The following is a 16,632-nucleotide window of genomic DNA, read 5'->3' as shown; positions in this document are numbered from 1 at the left end:
TTTATATTTCAACTTTCTTAATTTGCTTAATAAAATAACGAGGAAATGATCTATCTTTCTTTTCAAACACTAGAAAATCTACAAAATTCATTGGATGCCATTTAAGTAATATTTTACAAACAGTTTTTTAACAACACCCCCATGTTTGAATTTGTCTTGGCAATAACTAAATTGGTAGCACCCGGTATAGCGAGGGCTGGATAAAAATCTTCTCAATGAAAAAAAAATGTTTAGAAGATGTAAACAATTGAGACTGGCGTTATTGACTCAACTTAATTCAATAAGCTCATTTAATTTAATAATATATATTTAAAAAAATACAACAATAATAAATGAATTGAATGATTTTTTCTTTTACAATGATCAGCTTAAAAATGAATATTTGTCTATATTGCAGAAAGATAATATCCTCCTAGTATTTTTAAAGTCTTCATGATCTTATTTGATAATAAATAAAAAATTAAATGAGAATATAATAACCTTATAGAAAGCAAAATAAAAAATAAATTGAAACTTAATTCTCAGCAAATTAAATATTGAAAGATAAAATTTATAAAAAAAAATAATTAAAAAAAAAGTTAAAAACACCCGACTTGAGCCCACCAGAGTCAGCATGCCAAATCTACGACCTAGTTGTCAGACTAGGGTAACATCATAGCAAGCAAGTTGAATAAACTATGAAACTTAATTATCAAACAATCCAATGTTGAAGGGGGGATAAAAATAAAGCAATTTAAAAATAAAGCAATGAAAAATAAAGACCTTGGTTAACCCACTAAGCCTGCAATCCAAAACATGATATCAAGATAACCCTATTGAAATGAAAGTGAGAAAAAGCACAAAAACCAATTCTCAACTAATTCATTATTGAAGAATGAAATTGAAAAGAAAAATAAAAAATGACCTTAAAAATCCAAAGTTAACTCGGGTTAGTTTTTGAAACCCATGACTCGAGTCATGATTCTAGAACTAACCTCATAGAAGGCATACCCTAAAAACTCACAAAGTAAAATTCTCAATCAACCAAATATTGAAGGATGAAATATAAAAAATCAGTCAAAAATGGATTCAGAACAAAAAAAAAATAGAAATCAAAAGAATGAAGACTAAATTTGATATAAAAATAAATTAAAACCAAATGTTAAGAGATGAAATTGAAAAAAAAATCAATTAAGAAAATGATACAAAAAATAAACAGCAATCAAAAGAATAAGGACCAAAGTTGATATAAAAAACTAAATGAAACTAAATATTGAGGGACAAAATTGAAAAATAAACAATTAATAAAAAAAAGATTAAAAAGAAACCAAAAATCAATCAAAAGAATAAGGACCAAAGTTGATATAAAAAACTAAATGAAACTAAATATTGAGGGACAAAATTGAAAAATAAACAATTAAAAAAAGATTAAAAAGAAACCAAAAATCAATCAAAAGAATAGCGATCAAATTTGATATAAAAATAAATGATAGGTCCACCTTTAAATTTTGGCATGCTGACATGAATCCTAAGAAGAAAAGAAAGAAAAGAGGAAGGAGAAGAAAAAAGCTCGTCGAAGCCTAATTGTCACGTCGCCACAGACACATGCTTGACCACTAGGAAAAGCACGGTGAGACGCTTCCAACACCATCATAGAAGATAGCGTTTGGTCGTTGTATGATGTTACCACGGAAGATGTCATTTGGTTGTTGTATGATGTTGCATGCATCACCTAAATACAGTGGGCGCCTCCCACACTCTAGCGCGTGTGTTGCACGTGCCAATCTATATATTTATCTTATTTATTTACCTCAGTCCTCATATTTATTTTGGTTTCAATTGCGGCCCCTTAACACTTAATTGTTTTAAATTAGTCGAGTTTTATTTTATTTTGCAAGACCAAGCATCAATCGAGCACCAGAAATTTCCATCAATATTGTAAGATCTTAGTATCAAGGCAACAAAAAAAAACTACGAAATCAATCCCAAATAAAGCCATGTGAAGGGATCAAATTGAAAAAAAATTGATCGACCGAAAAAAATAAATAAAAAAGGAGACATGAACTTTTCTCGTCACCATGTAAATTAGTTCTTGATGTTGTAAAAGAAAATTGAAACCATGTGGTTTTGAACAAAAATTTAAAAAAATTCTTTAGAGTTGACCAAGTTTGACTGGATTAACCTTCAGTTTGGGGTTGACTGACAAATCAGATACCTGATATTAAAAAATAATATAAATCATATCTTGAGACCTCACCTAAAAGTTTAACCTTTTGAGTTGAATTGGTTCTTTGACATATGGTATCAAAGTCTTAATAACTAAGTGATCATGAGTTCGAATCTCATCATTTTTATTTATTTGATAAAAATTAAGCACAAGGTAGTGTTGGCATTTGCAAATTTCAAGTCCTAATAGCTTTTATTTGAGAGGATATATTAGAAAACTATATAAATCATATTTTAGTACCTCAATTAAAAACTTAAATTTTTAGGTTGGATTGATTTTTTTTTACTCGGCACTGTTATGACATCAGTCTAATAACTATGCTACAAGTACTCAGTTTCCTGAGGCATGCAGCTAACTCTGAATTTAAACAAATTGATTATAACAATTTAGAACACTTGAAAGAAAAATAGTTTATTGGTGAATTACACAAGTAGAATAGTGAAATTTTGAGAAAGGTTTTGCTTACAATTGCTGAACGGAAGGATTACGCATGAATGATGTCATGGAGACACATGAGGTTTCACCTTACAGTGACAAAAGAAAGAAAAAAACACCTTTCCGAAGTTTCCCTCAGGATAGCTGGAGCTCGGTGCGAGTTCTATCGGGTAAAGCTAATGATTAGAGGCATCGGGGGCGCAACGCCCTCGACCTATTCTCAAACTTTAAATAGGTAGGACGGCGCGGCTGCTTCGTTGAGCCGCGCCACGGAATCGAGAGCTTCAAATGGGCCATTTTTGGTAAGCAGAACTGGACCGATTAACGTTTGAAGATTGAGAAACTTTGCAAGATTTTAAGCTGAGTGAAAAAATTGGAATTGAGTTAGCAAACCCAATCCATGGTAATTTTATTTATATTAATTAGATAATATTAAAAAAATGATGAAAAGTTATATCCTGATTCCTACAACAATTACTCAAGATTAATAACTTTTCACCCTTATATATATATATATATATATATATATATATATATATATATATATATATATATATATGGTTCTATTACACAACTAGAAGTTTAAGAAAATAAAACACATAAAATCTGTTTCTTTATAATCCTTTACTTCATTTTTCTATCTTAGGAACAGCGAACAAGAAAGCTTGCTGCTGCTCTACTAAGCATTACAACAAAATTTGACATGGGCGGACGTACGGTCGGCTGGATCGTCTTGTACGCATAAAAGTGCCTTTTCTTCTCTCCGTAATCTCCATGCCTGAAATTTTTCAAGTTTACCCAAGCATGAGCTAGAAGACTTGGGGGCTTCTTCGGAATTGAAATATCTTGTGTTCCTTTTCCCACTGAGAATCTCAAGAACAACAACAACTACGCTGAAGCTAAAGACCTCAGATTTGACAGATAATAATTCAATCTAATGTGTACGTTGGCGACATTTAGAGTAGGTTTGGGTAGGAGGTGGAATGGTTTTTTTTTAATCTATAATCTTTTTAAAATATAAATTATTTTTTTAAAAGTTAAAATTACATATTTTTTGTATGAGTACCTTAAAAAAAAAAAAAACTAAAGTCGCCTCTGAACCAAACACCTTCTTAGCCATGGAGCGTTTTGAATAATTCAGAGTCTAAAATATTTACGATGATATATTTAAAAGTGTGATAGTTTATTTTTTATATATTTTATTTAAAAAAATATTAAAGCGATATTTTATTTGTAGTGTTTTTTTTATAGTTTTGATTTGTTAATGTAAAAATAAAAATAGTTTTTTTAAAAAAAATCATTTTAATATATTTTTAATTTAAAAATACTCTACAGCATACAAATACACGTACCTCTAGCACCTCCTAAAATGATGTCGAAACGCATCTCCCGATTCAGTAGCTTGCCAACATTTTTATCTTGAAAGGTTTTCCATTCCCGAAAGAACATAAAGTAGCTACCATGACGTCGGAAATATTATGTTATAAATTGAAAATGATGACTTTTTTCGGAGGCTAGCCAAATATGAAGGAATCTAAGCTTTTATTTCATAAAATCTTTTCATCTCCTTTTATGCAATATTAGCCTACTAGTCTTGTGAGATTCTGATGTTGCAGTCTAGCAATCAAAACCACCTCATTCTTAAACTCCTCTGGGCCTTGTCCTGAAACTCTAGAGAGTCTGTCCAGACAAACTCCAACGGTTAAATGTAATGTTACCCTGTAAACAGGTCCAAAGCCCCCTCTTCCAAGCTTATTTGCTTCTGAAAAATAATCTGTAGAAGCTAGTATGCTTTCTAAGTCAAAAAAAGGTACATCTATTCTCTTCTTATCTTCTTCCTTAAACTCTTCTGCGTCTATCAAGTTTTTGACCCGTTTCTCAGTGCCATTCAGAAGAGCTGCATTTCTTTCAGCATTTTCCTGGCTTTCCGAATTTTCGAGAAGACAACTTCTAATTACATGAGGAATCCCTTAAGAACTTCAATCCCAACTCAAACACGGAAAAGTTGTCTAGTTACCTCGCCGTTTGGCCTTCTTTCTCATCAAAATGCATATGTAAAGATTGATGCTTGATAGAACTGTGACACTAGACATAGTAACTCCTACAATCAAAGACAATGGTTTCTTATTTCTAGAAGATCCTCCTGATTTCCTATCGACAACTACAATGAAGAAAAGGAAGTGTGCAAATTATAACAAATCAACCTAGATGAAACATATGTTTTTCACTACCTTTGCAGTTTGGTGCATGAGGCAGAGTCCTCAGCTTCAGTACAGTTAGAGCTATGCCATCCTGTTGAAAGTTTGAATTGCAAAGGCATTTCTCTGTACCATTTCCTGTTACATTGCAAGTTGAATTAGGCCATTCATTGCAGTCTGAAGATGCTGTACAGATTGGCTCTGGAGGTGGCTCCTAACCAGTATCTATTTCAACCATAACTTGAGATGAAACATCAGAACTAAAATTTCCTGCCGCGGTATCACACCAGGGTTTCATGGAATTCACCTTCAATGGAAACGAGATGTTGAACGTTTGGATTTCTCCTCTTTAATTGAATTACAATAATTTACATCTTTCTCTTGGATGACATGTTTTTGTATCTGGAATTGATGGTAGTGAAATTATAGGTGCCATTGTGTGTCTTAAAGCTGATTTTTCCGGTGGAAATATCGCAGTAGAAACTCAAGTACATGGGGTCACCACAATTTGATCCATTACCTAGAGGATAAGGAATCACATTTTTTCCACGAGGCTCACAATTTTTAGCCTTTGATTCTGCAAAAATATTGGAGCTTTGTCAGGACATTGAAGACTGAAATTTAGTTCAGTTATGAATGAAGTCCACTGCTTGTCTGCGATGCTCTATCCGAGAAAATCATCCTTCCATTATGTATGTAATAAAAGGATAAGAAGAAGAGGAAGAGGAAAGAAGGAAGTACCTATGTCAAAAATGGCTACACGAACAAAGAGATCGTGACCACCATAAGAATATCCTTCCTAAAGATCTTTAAGATCATCAGTCCAGATCAAGTAAATGCTGTTGCTAGGTGGTCAGTTCCTTCGCGTATTGAGTCCCCCCTTAATAAAGGAATGAGCTTGGCATTGGCACTGAAGGAAACACTTCTCTCTGCATTGATTTTCAGACTCAACCACAAGTGGTAAGCCTGGTTGCCCAACCTCATCATCTTCAAGCTCAAGAAGGTGTCATTCTTCCCACATTCATCAGAGTTTCTGATGCATCCACCAGAGAAATCTCCGCTGTTCCAATTTTCTGGTGACTTAGGCTTGAACCCCGGCAAACATTTACAAGCCAACTTTGTATAAATTGCAGCTACCAAAGTTCCCACGAGCATTAAGCACACTGCATTTGTCTCTCGGCTCCCACCATTGCAAAGACCAGATTGTATACACATCAAAGCTCCAGTATTGAAGCTCCCCTCTAATATCCAACCTCATCATTATATTACAATAATCTGAGAGTAATAGGGCTGTTCTGTTGATTCCGGTGAAGTTTGATAGTAATAAAATCATAAAAAATCTTCAGATAAAAAAAATTAATTTTCTCAATTGGCGAATAGGTTGATGAGCGGTTCATGTAAAACCAATTTCCTATTGGGACATGTGACATCATTCCATATATATATATATATATATATATTTGGGTTCATCAAATAGAAAATATACAATGGTCTAATTCCAATTTCTACATAGCTTCTGTAAACAGGATTTTCTTCCAGAGTAAAAAAACCCAGTTCAAACCCTTTTCTTTTTTCTTTTTTTGCCTGCTGAAACAAGATTTTCTCCACTTCATCATCACTAAGCAAACTATTCATTGTGATGGTGTCTCTAGCGAAGCAGCATAAAGGAGAAGAGCATAGGAAGATTGCATAAGAAAAGAAAATGGTAGACAGCATGTTATGCACAGAGATCTCTCTTAGTTTTTTTGGCTTAAGCCGTCTACTCCTCACCATCAAACATGTATGGATCAGTCAAGTCAGCTGCAAAGCAAATTGTCACCGGGCATGTTCTGTGTTGATGCCGACAGGACTGTAAAATGTGTTTGCATTATTGGATTTCTGAAGTTAGATTACTTCAGAAAAGGCAATCCATTTGAACAATCATAATCTTCGGGGGGAAATTATGTTATCGTATACTCCTTTACAACAACTTGAGCAATATTGGCATCCACAAAAAATAACAACCAGTCTCCTTAGACATTATTATCAGGGAACACTACACATCAGAACACTGTTATTATTAAGATTATTCAAAGAAAACAACATTTGAACTACGTTGATGTCATTGAGTGCCTCTAAAGTAAACATGGAACTACAATTTGTTTTTTGTTTTTTTTTATGTTTGCAAGTAAGGGTTGTTTTCGTCCATCCTTCATTTTCACCGATACTAAAGGGGGTGTATGAGAGTATAGTAACGATTCTAATTCAAAGTATTTTTCATTTTGAAATGCATCAAAAAAATATTTAAAAAAAATTATTTTTAATATCAACACATTAAAATATTTGAAAACATAAAAAAATTAATTTAAAGGAAAAAAAAGAAAAAAATTCAAATTTTTTGAAACCGTGTTCCCAATCACTATCTAAAAAACTGTTTATTTTTACATTTCAAAAACACTTTTGAAAAAATTTAAAATTTTTATTTCTTTGCTGTAATTTTTTTTATTTTGTAGTGTTTTCATATTGTTTTGGTATGCTATAATAAAAATAAATTTTAAAAAATAAAAAAATATTATTTTAATATATTTTTAATTAAAAAATATTTTAAAATGACAGTCATATATATATAGATAAACTTTAATAATCCACAACTCCATAAGCTAAGTTAGTATCGGATTATGCTTAGCCTTTAATTAATTGTAATCACAATACTAAACTACTAAACATGCTTTAAAAATCCATTACTCTTTAAGCTAGGTTATTGTCGGATCATGCTTGGCCTTTGGTTAATTCAAAGGGCAGGCCTTTTGAACCCATCAACAATCCATATCCAGTGATACACGAGGGAGGGAGGGAGGGATTAATAAATATTGTCTGCTCAGACTAAGTGATACAATATTATACGAGATTATGGTTAATTTTTAAAATATTTTTTATTTAAAAATATATTAAAATAATATTTTTTTTATTTTTTATAAATTATTTTTAATATCAGCACATTAAAATAATTTAAAAACACTAAAAAATATTAATTTAAAAAAATAATAATAAAAATTTAAATTTTTAAAAACACACTTTTAAAATATAAAAATAAACAGGTTAAGTCAGAGTGTGACAATTCATGTTAGATTTTATGTGTGTTTGGTATTTGGTATGGGGATAGTTTTATGATTGTGATTTGGAAAAATAAATTTAAAAAAATATATAAATTATAGTTTTTAATTAAAATTTTAAAAAATAATTTTTATTTAGATTCATACAATACAATACTATAATACGTTGATTAAATATGGACCGCAGACCACACCATACCGCAACAACAAAATTAGAGCCTAATTGCAAACAAAATCGTGTGACGTAAATTCTATTCTGACCCAAAAAAAAATGTAAAATGCACGAAGCAGTGTTGAGAACTCATTTGTCGTCCAATTAAAGGAAAAGAAAGAAAAAAAAAAGGCATTTAAGCTGGAAAATGTTTCCCATAACAATATCCCATCAAAAGGAAAAGTCATTGTTGATGATAAATAAATTTACCTTTTCTTCGGGTATGGTCGGCAAGGAGAGCAAGGCCATGTGCAAAACTTTGATTTGATTAAAAATACATTATTTTTTTATATTTTTTAATTCTAACTATAGTTAAAAACGCGTTTTACTACGCGATCAAATTGAGAACGATGTTGAAATCTTATTTTTAAAAATATTAAAAAATTATTTAAAATTATCTTTTTATATTTTTAAATTGTTTTGATGTGCTGATGTAAAAATAATTTTTTAAAAATAAAAAAAATATATTTAAATAAAAAAACACTTTAAAAAATATTAATAATTTATCTTCCTCCGTCTAATTGACTTGCCACTCGGACTAAGATAGGTGGGGTTAAAAGTCTTGAATGCCTCTCTTTTCCCGTATAATTTTTAAAAAATAAGTATTATTTTTTATTTTTTAAAATTCCAACTATACTTTAAAACGCGTTATATTATGTGGTTAAATTAGAAATGCGGCTGAAATCGTGTTTTTTAAAATATTAAAAAAAATATTTAAAATTAGTTTTTTATATATTTGGATTGTTTTGATGTGTTGATGTCAAAAATAATTTTTTAAAAATAAAAATATATATTATTTTAATATATTTTTAAATTAAAAAAAACTTTTAAAAAATATTGGTAATCTCTCTCTTTCTAATTGACTTGCCACTCGGTGGGGTTAAAAGTCTTAAATGCCTCTCCTCTCCCATAGAATTTTCTTTGAAAACAAGGGGCCATCAACGCATTAGCCAATGCTAGCTTCATTATCAATATATTACACCAAAAATGCTACTACTTATAAGATTTCAATTCATAATTTAATATGGATCCTCTTGCTTGATCTTGCATTTCAAAGGCTGCTATAATGTCTATATTTTAAACATAGTTATGATACATATTTTATTTGAAACGCGTATGTTTGTTTTTCCGTTCAAAAAACGCTTTTGAAATATTTATTTTCTTCAAATTATTATTTTTTGTTTTTTAGATCGTTTTGATATGTTGCTGTTAAAAATAAATTAAAAAAATATATATTATTTTGATGTATTTACTAACAAAAATACTTTAAAAAATAATCATTATCACCGTCTCAAGCACTACCTAAATTTATTTTCTATTTAAATCCAATGATTCAAGCATGCGTAAACTTCTCTAGACTTAACCTTGCATGTTTCCTAGTGGTGTAATTGTGTTCTTCATTGCAGGGACAATATTTCATTGCCTGCCTTTAGAAATTTAACTGGTGGGTGTGCGTGTGTATATATCGAAAAAGACAAAGGCAGACATTTAGCAAAAAACAATTCTTTTTTATTTAAATTAATTTTTTTATATTTTCGGATTTATTTTAATATAATATTAAAAAAATATTAAATATATTAAAAAAAACAATATTTTAAACCACAACCTCGCGCGTGTGTAATACGCAACTATTACCAAATTCCAAACCAACAACTCCGCGCGCGTGTGTATAAATTGAAAAAGACGGAGGCAGACATTTGGCAAAAAAATATTATACATTGCAAGGCCAGAATTAATTGTACGTGGCTGGCTGGCACACGCCTTCTTGGAATATGCATTACCGTCTGATGCGTTTTCACGGTGGGATTCATTCGTTGGAACTCGTACAAGTCCAATTAACTTCACAAAATATTGATTAAAAAAACCTTGGTGAATGAAGCAACATAATATTATTAATATAGCACGATGAGCGATTATATTCATGAGCGTCGATATGTCCGAGTGGTTAAGGAGATAGACTTGAAATCTATTGGGCTTCGCCCGCGCAGGTTCGAACCCTGCTGTCGACGTTTTGCCGTTTCTTTATCTCCTCCTAATCACCTCTTTCTTTATCCATTAAAAACAAATGAATCAAGTTTTTATTATATTAATATCTATTCATGAAGTTATTAACATCAGTATTTATATATTATTTTATTATTTAGTTTTTTATTTTCATTATCTAAATATTATTTATTTATCAACATAAAATAAAAAATATATGAGATATTTATACTTATATATGTGTGTGTATTATGTGAAAGTATATATATATTTCAAGTTAAGTTTAATTTGGGTTTTAAATCAATTTTGAAAAAATTTATATTCTATATATTATTTATAGAATAAAAACAACATGCACTATATTAGTTTTATGATTAGGATGTTTGGAAGTATAGTAGTGGTTGTTTTTTAAAGTATTTTTTATTTAAAAATATATTAAAATAATATATTTTTTATTTTTAAAAAATTATTTTTCACATTATAATATTAAAATAATATAAAAAAATTAAATTTAAATTTTTATAAAACGCGTTTGTACCGCGTTACAACACGGAATCGAAATCAGCTTTTGATCTGGCGTGTCGTATAACGCGGGAACCAGACCAGTACTTGTTCTATTTGTCATCTGGCCCCCAGGTGCACGCACCATCACCACAACCTTTAACATTGTTGAGGTGGCTGTCAAATCAAGCTAAGCTAAGCCAGCCAGCCCAATCTCCATTTCTTTAGTGCCCAAAAGCCTGGCCAGGGAGGGAGGAGAGCTAAACTTTAATAAAACCGAGTTTTGGAGTCTTTGCTTTTTGCTATCATTGCATCTGATTTCGACGAGGTTTCTGAGTGACCATCAATTTCTCTTGACATTATTCTTAGTCAGGGTACGTTAGTTTCTGAAAAATAATTTTAAAAAAATAAATTTCTAAATTTTATTCTAAATTTTATTGTGTTTGTTTATTATTAGAAAAATTGGTCAATGAAACACTTTTCGGTTAACAAAAAAACACTTTCCTGTCAAAGAAAAATTTGGCTTGATTTTCAGGAAAGTGTTTTCCTTTTTTTTTTGGCGGAAAACACTTTCCAGAAGATGTGAAAAATTTAGAAATATCATATTATTTGCTGATTATATCAAATTTGGTCATCAAACTTTTAATTGCTATATATATTTTGTTTTGAATATTTATTTTTCAATTTCATCCCTTAGAATTTAATTTTTATATTAACTTTGGTCCTTATTTTTATAATTGTTATTTGCTTTTCCCTTATTATTTTTAATTGAAATTTTTTATCTATCAAATTTGGTTCTCATTATTTTGACTGTTACTTATTTTATTTGAAATAATTTATAAAATATTAATTATTATTATTTTAATTTCTTCATCTTTTATTTTTTAGATTTGATCTCTATTATTTTGATTATTATTTATTTTATTTGAGATAATTTATGAAATTATATTTTTTTTCAATTTTATTCTCATTCAACTTTTTAATTTGTAAGATTTGTTCCTCATTATTTTAATAAACTTGAAAAAAATAAAATATTAATAAGTTAATTTCCAGCTCATTTTCCATGACATAACCAAACACTGAAAAGTGTTTTCCAACTTATTTTCCATTACACTACCAAACATCGAAAAATAATTCACTTTCCCGAAATTCATTTTCTTGAAATCCACTTTCCAAAAAAAAACTACTTTCCAGCAAACAAACAGGGCCTTAGATATGTTTTCCTTTTCCATTCAGAGGTTAGTTTTCATGGTTACATGCTCATCATTTTAATTATTAGTTGATTCTTATATTGTAGGGTAGTTTAGTCCTTTTCTTAACTTTGCATTTATTTTTTCCGGAATTATACATATGTTTTTCTAATTAAATAAAAATTCAATATATAATATATTATAAACACTCATGCCAAGTTTAAAAATCCATGACAACAAATTAAAATGAGTTAAAATACTCACCTAGATTTGAAAAGTCCAAAGTAACAAACTAAAATTAAAATTAGATAGAATACCCATCCACATTTGAGAACCAAAGGCATATACTTGCAAGCATCACCTATTTTGGAGATCTAGAACCCTAAACACACACACACAAAAAAAATCAAGTAATTAAAAGTTATAAAAGATATTGTAAAATACAATATTTTTTAAAAGTGTATTTTAATTGAAAATATATCAAAATAATATATATTTTTTATTTTTGATATCAGTACATTAAAATCTTTAAAAAAACATCTAAAAAATATTAACTCTTTTCAAATAAAAAATTAATTTAAAACAAAAATCTTAAATAACAAACACTCACGCGAATACCAAGAAGATGTTAATTATAGATGATGAGAACGGCATCAAAGATTGGGTATAATGGACATACAAGCTCATTGAGATCAAAGAAACTTCCCAAACTTGTTATGTCCAAAAGAATAAGCCAAGGTTATATATTATTTGCATCCTATATATATATTTGATTGATTTTCAGCCTTGCCCCTTTCTTTTCAATATTTCCCCAAGTTGCTAAAGTTGATAAGAAGAAATTGAGCTGGAAGATTCCACTTCAAATCTAACCTTTTTGAAATGGATCTTTACCAGGTTAAAATTCAATTGTCTTGACTTGGTACACATTGTGCTGAGTTTTACCCATCCTAACTAGCTAGTCGCATCTAAAATTGGTGGAGCTGCTGGGATTGAGAGATTGCTGCTTCTTGCAATCGTTATTAATTAGAATGAGGTTGCAGGTTTAACAGCTATCATCTCAACAAGCAATACCTAACCTGATTCATCAACAACTTCGAGGGATTTCTTAGAATGATTTTAGCTTTTTATCGTGATTTTGGAGTGACTTTGACCATGTAGTAAATTTGTGCTAGGTATTTTAGATTACATTTTGACGTTGTTCTTCTCTTTTTGCTCCCATGCAAGCAGGTTGTTTCTGGTGATGATGATCTGCCTAGGAGAGACGACAATGGAGAAAGGAGGAGGAAGCATGATCAGCTTAGAGTGTTGGCAGTTACTGGAAGTAAGACTGAGGTCGACGCTGCTGGAATGAGGACCGACGATCGATGATACTGGAATTAATTGCTTCTGAGGATGAACTTGCGATGGCAGAAGCATATATAAACCGGATTTTGTATTAATAAATTACCAAATTAATTCTTTAAATTTAACCAAATTTAATAACTACACTTGCATGCAATATCTGATTATATAAATCAAGATAAAACTTAAATAATATATATATATATAAATTAATCAGGTGAAGGAAGACCTAGACTGAAACAACAACTTGGTCTATATAATCTAACCCTAGTATGCACGTAAATTCGTTCTTATCCCCGACAAAGGAAGAACTGAAAATAGAAGGCAAAAATCAAACGGGAAAACTAGGGGCCTAAACCTAAACCACAAGCAAAGCAGTTCCATACCAGGTGAGATCCACGTGGATGGGTCCCATTAACTTCAGCCAAATCCAACCACATAAGCAAATCGAATCTCAGCTCCGTTACTCGACACGTGGACGCCACGTCACAATAGAATCCCAAGAAAAAAATCTAAAATTATTCTTTTTTTTTAAAGAAAACCTGCCTGTTGCTAGCTAAGGCTTGGGGATGCAGAAGGGTATGGGACCACAGAAGCTAAGTGTGGGTCCCATTGACCCAACACCTGGCAGTGACGGACACCACAAATTCTTGGGTCCGTAGATGTGATCAAACAAACCCCTAGGTCTTTATCATTCTTGTTGAGTTTGGTCATTGACAACTTTACCCCTATACACTGCATAACAACTCAAGAATATTTTTTCCCTCTAAATAATAATATTAATAGCAGTTATTTTGTTGATTGTGTTTGTTATTATGGTTGGTGTTACTTTTTAAAAGTATTTTTTAATTAAAAATATATTAAAATAATATTTTTTTTATTTTTTATATTAACACATTAAAATTATACAAAAATATATATAAAAAATTAATTTGATATTTTTTCAAATAAAAAATATTTAAGAGAAACATGTTATAATATAAAAATAAACATTCATTGAGTTTTATTAGTGGTTATAATTTAATTGGGCCAAAATAGAATAATCTTCAATCATTGATCTGATTTGAAACTTGTTTAATTTAACTTACAGTACTACTAATTATTTGTTCTTACTTTTATAATTATAGAATATATCTCAATAATACCGGTTAATCTAATATGGTATTTATGCTTAAACTATTATTAGAATAATATTGATTGAGAATTTTAAATTATGATAGAATGCATAATTATTTCAGATATTAATTAGATTTAAAAATTAAAGTGTGGTGCTATTCATAATGATTATGTCTATAAAAATTACATATTTTTTATTCTTTGTTATTAAAATCTATAAAAATATATATTTCAATATAATTATTCTTTCCAATTTCCATAATAAAAATAATTTGGTATAATTGGAATGAAGAAATTGGAGAGCAAAACCCAAAAGGGCCAAAACCCACTAAGGTAATTTCCCTGACCAAAGCAAAATTAGCTTAAGACCCTCCATTTCTCATGCTCCTTCTTTCTTACCTTCCCTCACCCACTCCTTCCCTGCCCTTAGAAGGAGAAGAAAAAAATCCACAAAAATCAACTCAAAGCTCAAAACTTTGTGATTTTTTAGATCAAACCCAATAAAGAATCCCAAGAATGAAGAAGTGTGAGCTATGCAAGAACCCAGCAAGAACATACTGTGAATCAGACGAAGCAAATCTTTGTTGGAACTGTGATACAAAAGTCCATGGAGCCAACTTTCTTGTTGCTAGACATGCTCGTGCTCTTCTTTGTCAGTCTTGTCAATCGCTAACTCCCTGGAAAGCCTCTGGGTCTCAACTAGGGCACACTGTGTCTGTATGTGAGAGATGTATGATTTCAAATGAGAATAACAATCGGGAAATTCAAGAACAAGAAGAGAATGGCAGTTCAGATGATATAGAGGAAGATAGTGACAGTGAAAGCGATAGCGATACTAATGATGATGACGGTGGTGATGAAGACGATGGTGATGGTGATAATCAGGTGGTGCCATGGTCACCAACAACACCACCTCCACCGCCATCTGCAAGCTCTTCTTGTTCTTGTACCAGTTCTGATGATAATGATGCAGATTTTGTTGAGTCTGTTAATGTTGTTTCCTTCAAAAGACAACGTCTCCAGGTATGCCTTTACCCAAATTTGCAGGAATGAGTTGATCGATATACCAATTGAATTGTCGTTAGTGGGTAGTTTTTTATTTTCTTAGTGTTTATGATGCATTGTTTTTAACTTGATCGGAAAGGTGAGCCATTTTCTTGAAGAATTCTTACTTTAACGTCAGGGTTTTTCAGATCAGTATGTGCAAAACTGAAATCTCTTCATGATCAAATTATAATAGCTCATCAACTGATATCCGTGTTCGCAGCACTAGTTACTCCCCGAGCACACGTTTCGAGTTTGAGATGTTTTTTTTATATATATATATATAAAAAAAAGCAGCTCATCTACGCAATAAAAGAATTGTTGCATTGTCTAAGTAGGAATTGGAACTAGTATTTTCTTAGTGGGTTTTGATTATTGCAGGATGATCTCAACCGTTCGTATTCTCTACGGATGTACGGAAACACAGCTACTCCCGTTGAATGTTACAGTTCTTCTACGAGGGGATCTTTGAAAGAAAAGAGAAAGGAATTGGACCCGACGGTTTAAGCCGGGTGGAGAGAACTGCTGAGTTTGTTGAGAGATTGAGTGGAGGGTTCGAAGCCATTGATGTTGATTTGTTGAGGAATAGTGGCCGTACGATTTGAGGAAGATTAGGGATGTCCTTACTAGTATTTAGTAGTTTGACCTTTTCTAACAAAGATATTAACAGGAGGTTAGGGCTGTTTAGCTGTGGATCTCTGAGACTTTGATTGACCATTTGGTTAATTAATTGTGTTATTAAATCTTAATTAATTATCTCCATGATTTCTCCATGTTGAAGCCAAAGCATAATCAACTTGTACCATGTTAGGAGTGAGTGCTGGTTCGCAAGTTCTTGGTGCGAGCCCCTTTTTTGGAATGGTGTTAATGGTTTTGGAATGGTGTTAATGGTAGGGACTTAGGGTTTCTTCCATGATTAGAGGAAAAAACAGGGATGTGACATTTATTTATTTATTTTATTAATATTATTTGTCTCATTGATATTGGACTATCTACGTTGGAGTCATTTTGATTTTCTTCATAGTACAACGTCTTTTTTTATTGTATGGGAAATATTTTGGCATCCACAGCCTTGTCTTCAGATTTGAATCCTGGTTGACGAGGTAGGAAATCAGTTTATTTGCCAGCTACACTAATCTTTAAGCTCTATTTAGGTGATGTTTAGATTGAAATGAGGTGATAGGTCGAGCATTCTTTATTTTCCTTTTCTTTTTCTTTTTTTAATTTTGTTTAGGTAAATAGTTTTGAGATGTGCAATTGGCACTTATAGATTATATTGTTTAAAGTGTTTTTTACTTATAAATGTTTCAAAATA

General features: G+C 30.8%; 1 protein-coding gene and 1 non-coding gene across 2 annotated transcripts; both read left to right on the top strand.

Moving 5' to 3' along the window:
* Positions 1 to 10,069: 10,069 nt before the first annotated feature.
* On the top strand, positions 10,070 to 10,151 carry TRNAS-UGA (transfer RNA serine (anticodon UGA)). The gene has a single exon. It is a non-coding gene; the product is annotated as a tRNA-Ser (tRNA).
* A 4,499-nt stretch (positions 10,152 to 14,650) lies between these two features.
* LOC7497415 (zinc finger protein CONSTANS-LIKE 1) lies at positions 14,651 to 16,310 on the top strand. Its single transcript, XM_002319906.4, has 2 exons — positions 14,651 to 15,296; positions 15,699 to 16,310. Exons 1-2 carry the CDS (start codon positions 14,790 to 14,792, stop codon positions 15,822 to 15,824), a joined length of 633 nt encoding a protein of 210 aa, XP_002319942.2. The 5' UTR covers positions 14,651 to 14,789; the 3' UTR covers positions 15,825 to 16,310.
* Positions 16,311 to 16,632: the final 322 nt, after the last annotated feature.

The sequence above is a fragment of the Populus trichocarpa genome, chromosome 13 (assembly GCF_000002775.5).
Source record: "Populus trichocarpa isolate Nisqually-1 chromosome 13, P.trichocarpa_v4.1, whole genome shotgun sequence".
Classification (NCBI taxonomy): Eukaryota; Viridiplantae; Streptophyta; class Magnoliopsida; order Malpighiales; family Salicaceae; genus Populus; species Populus trichocarpa.
This window is presented reverse-complemented; position numbering and strand designations above follow the sequence as displayed.

Coding starts and splice junctions, on each gene's coding strand:
- LOC7497415 (XM_002319906.4), top strand. CDS start 14,790: ATGAAGAAGTGTGAGCTATGCAAGAACCCAGCAAGAACATACTGTGAA. Junction 15,297..15,698: donor TCAAAAGACAACGTCTCCAG/GTATGCCTTTAC, acceptor TGATTATTGCAG/GATGATCTCAACCGTTCGTA.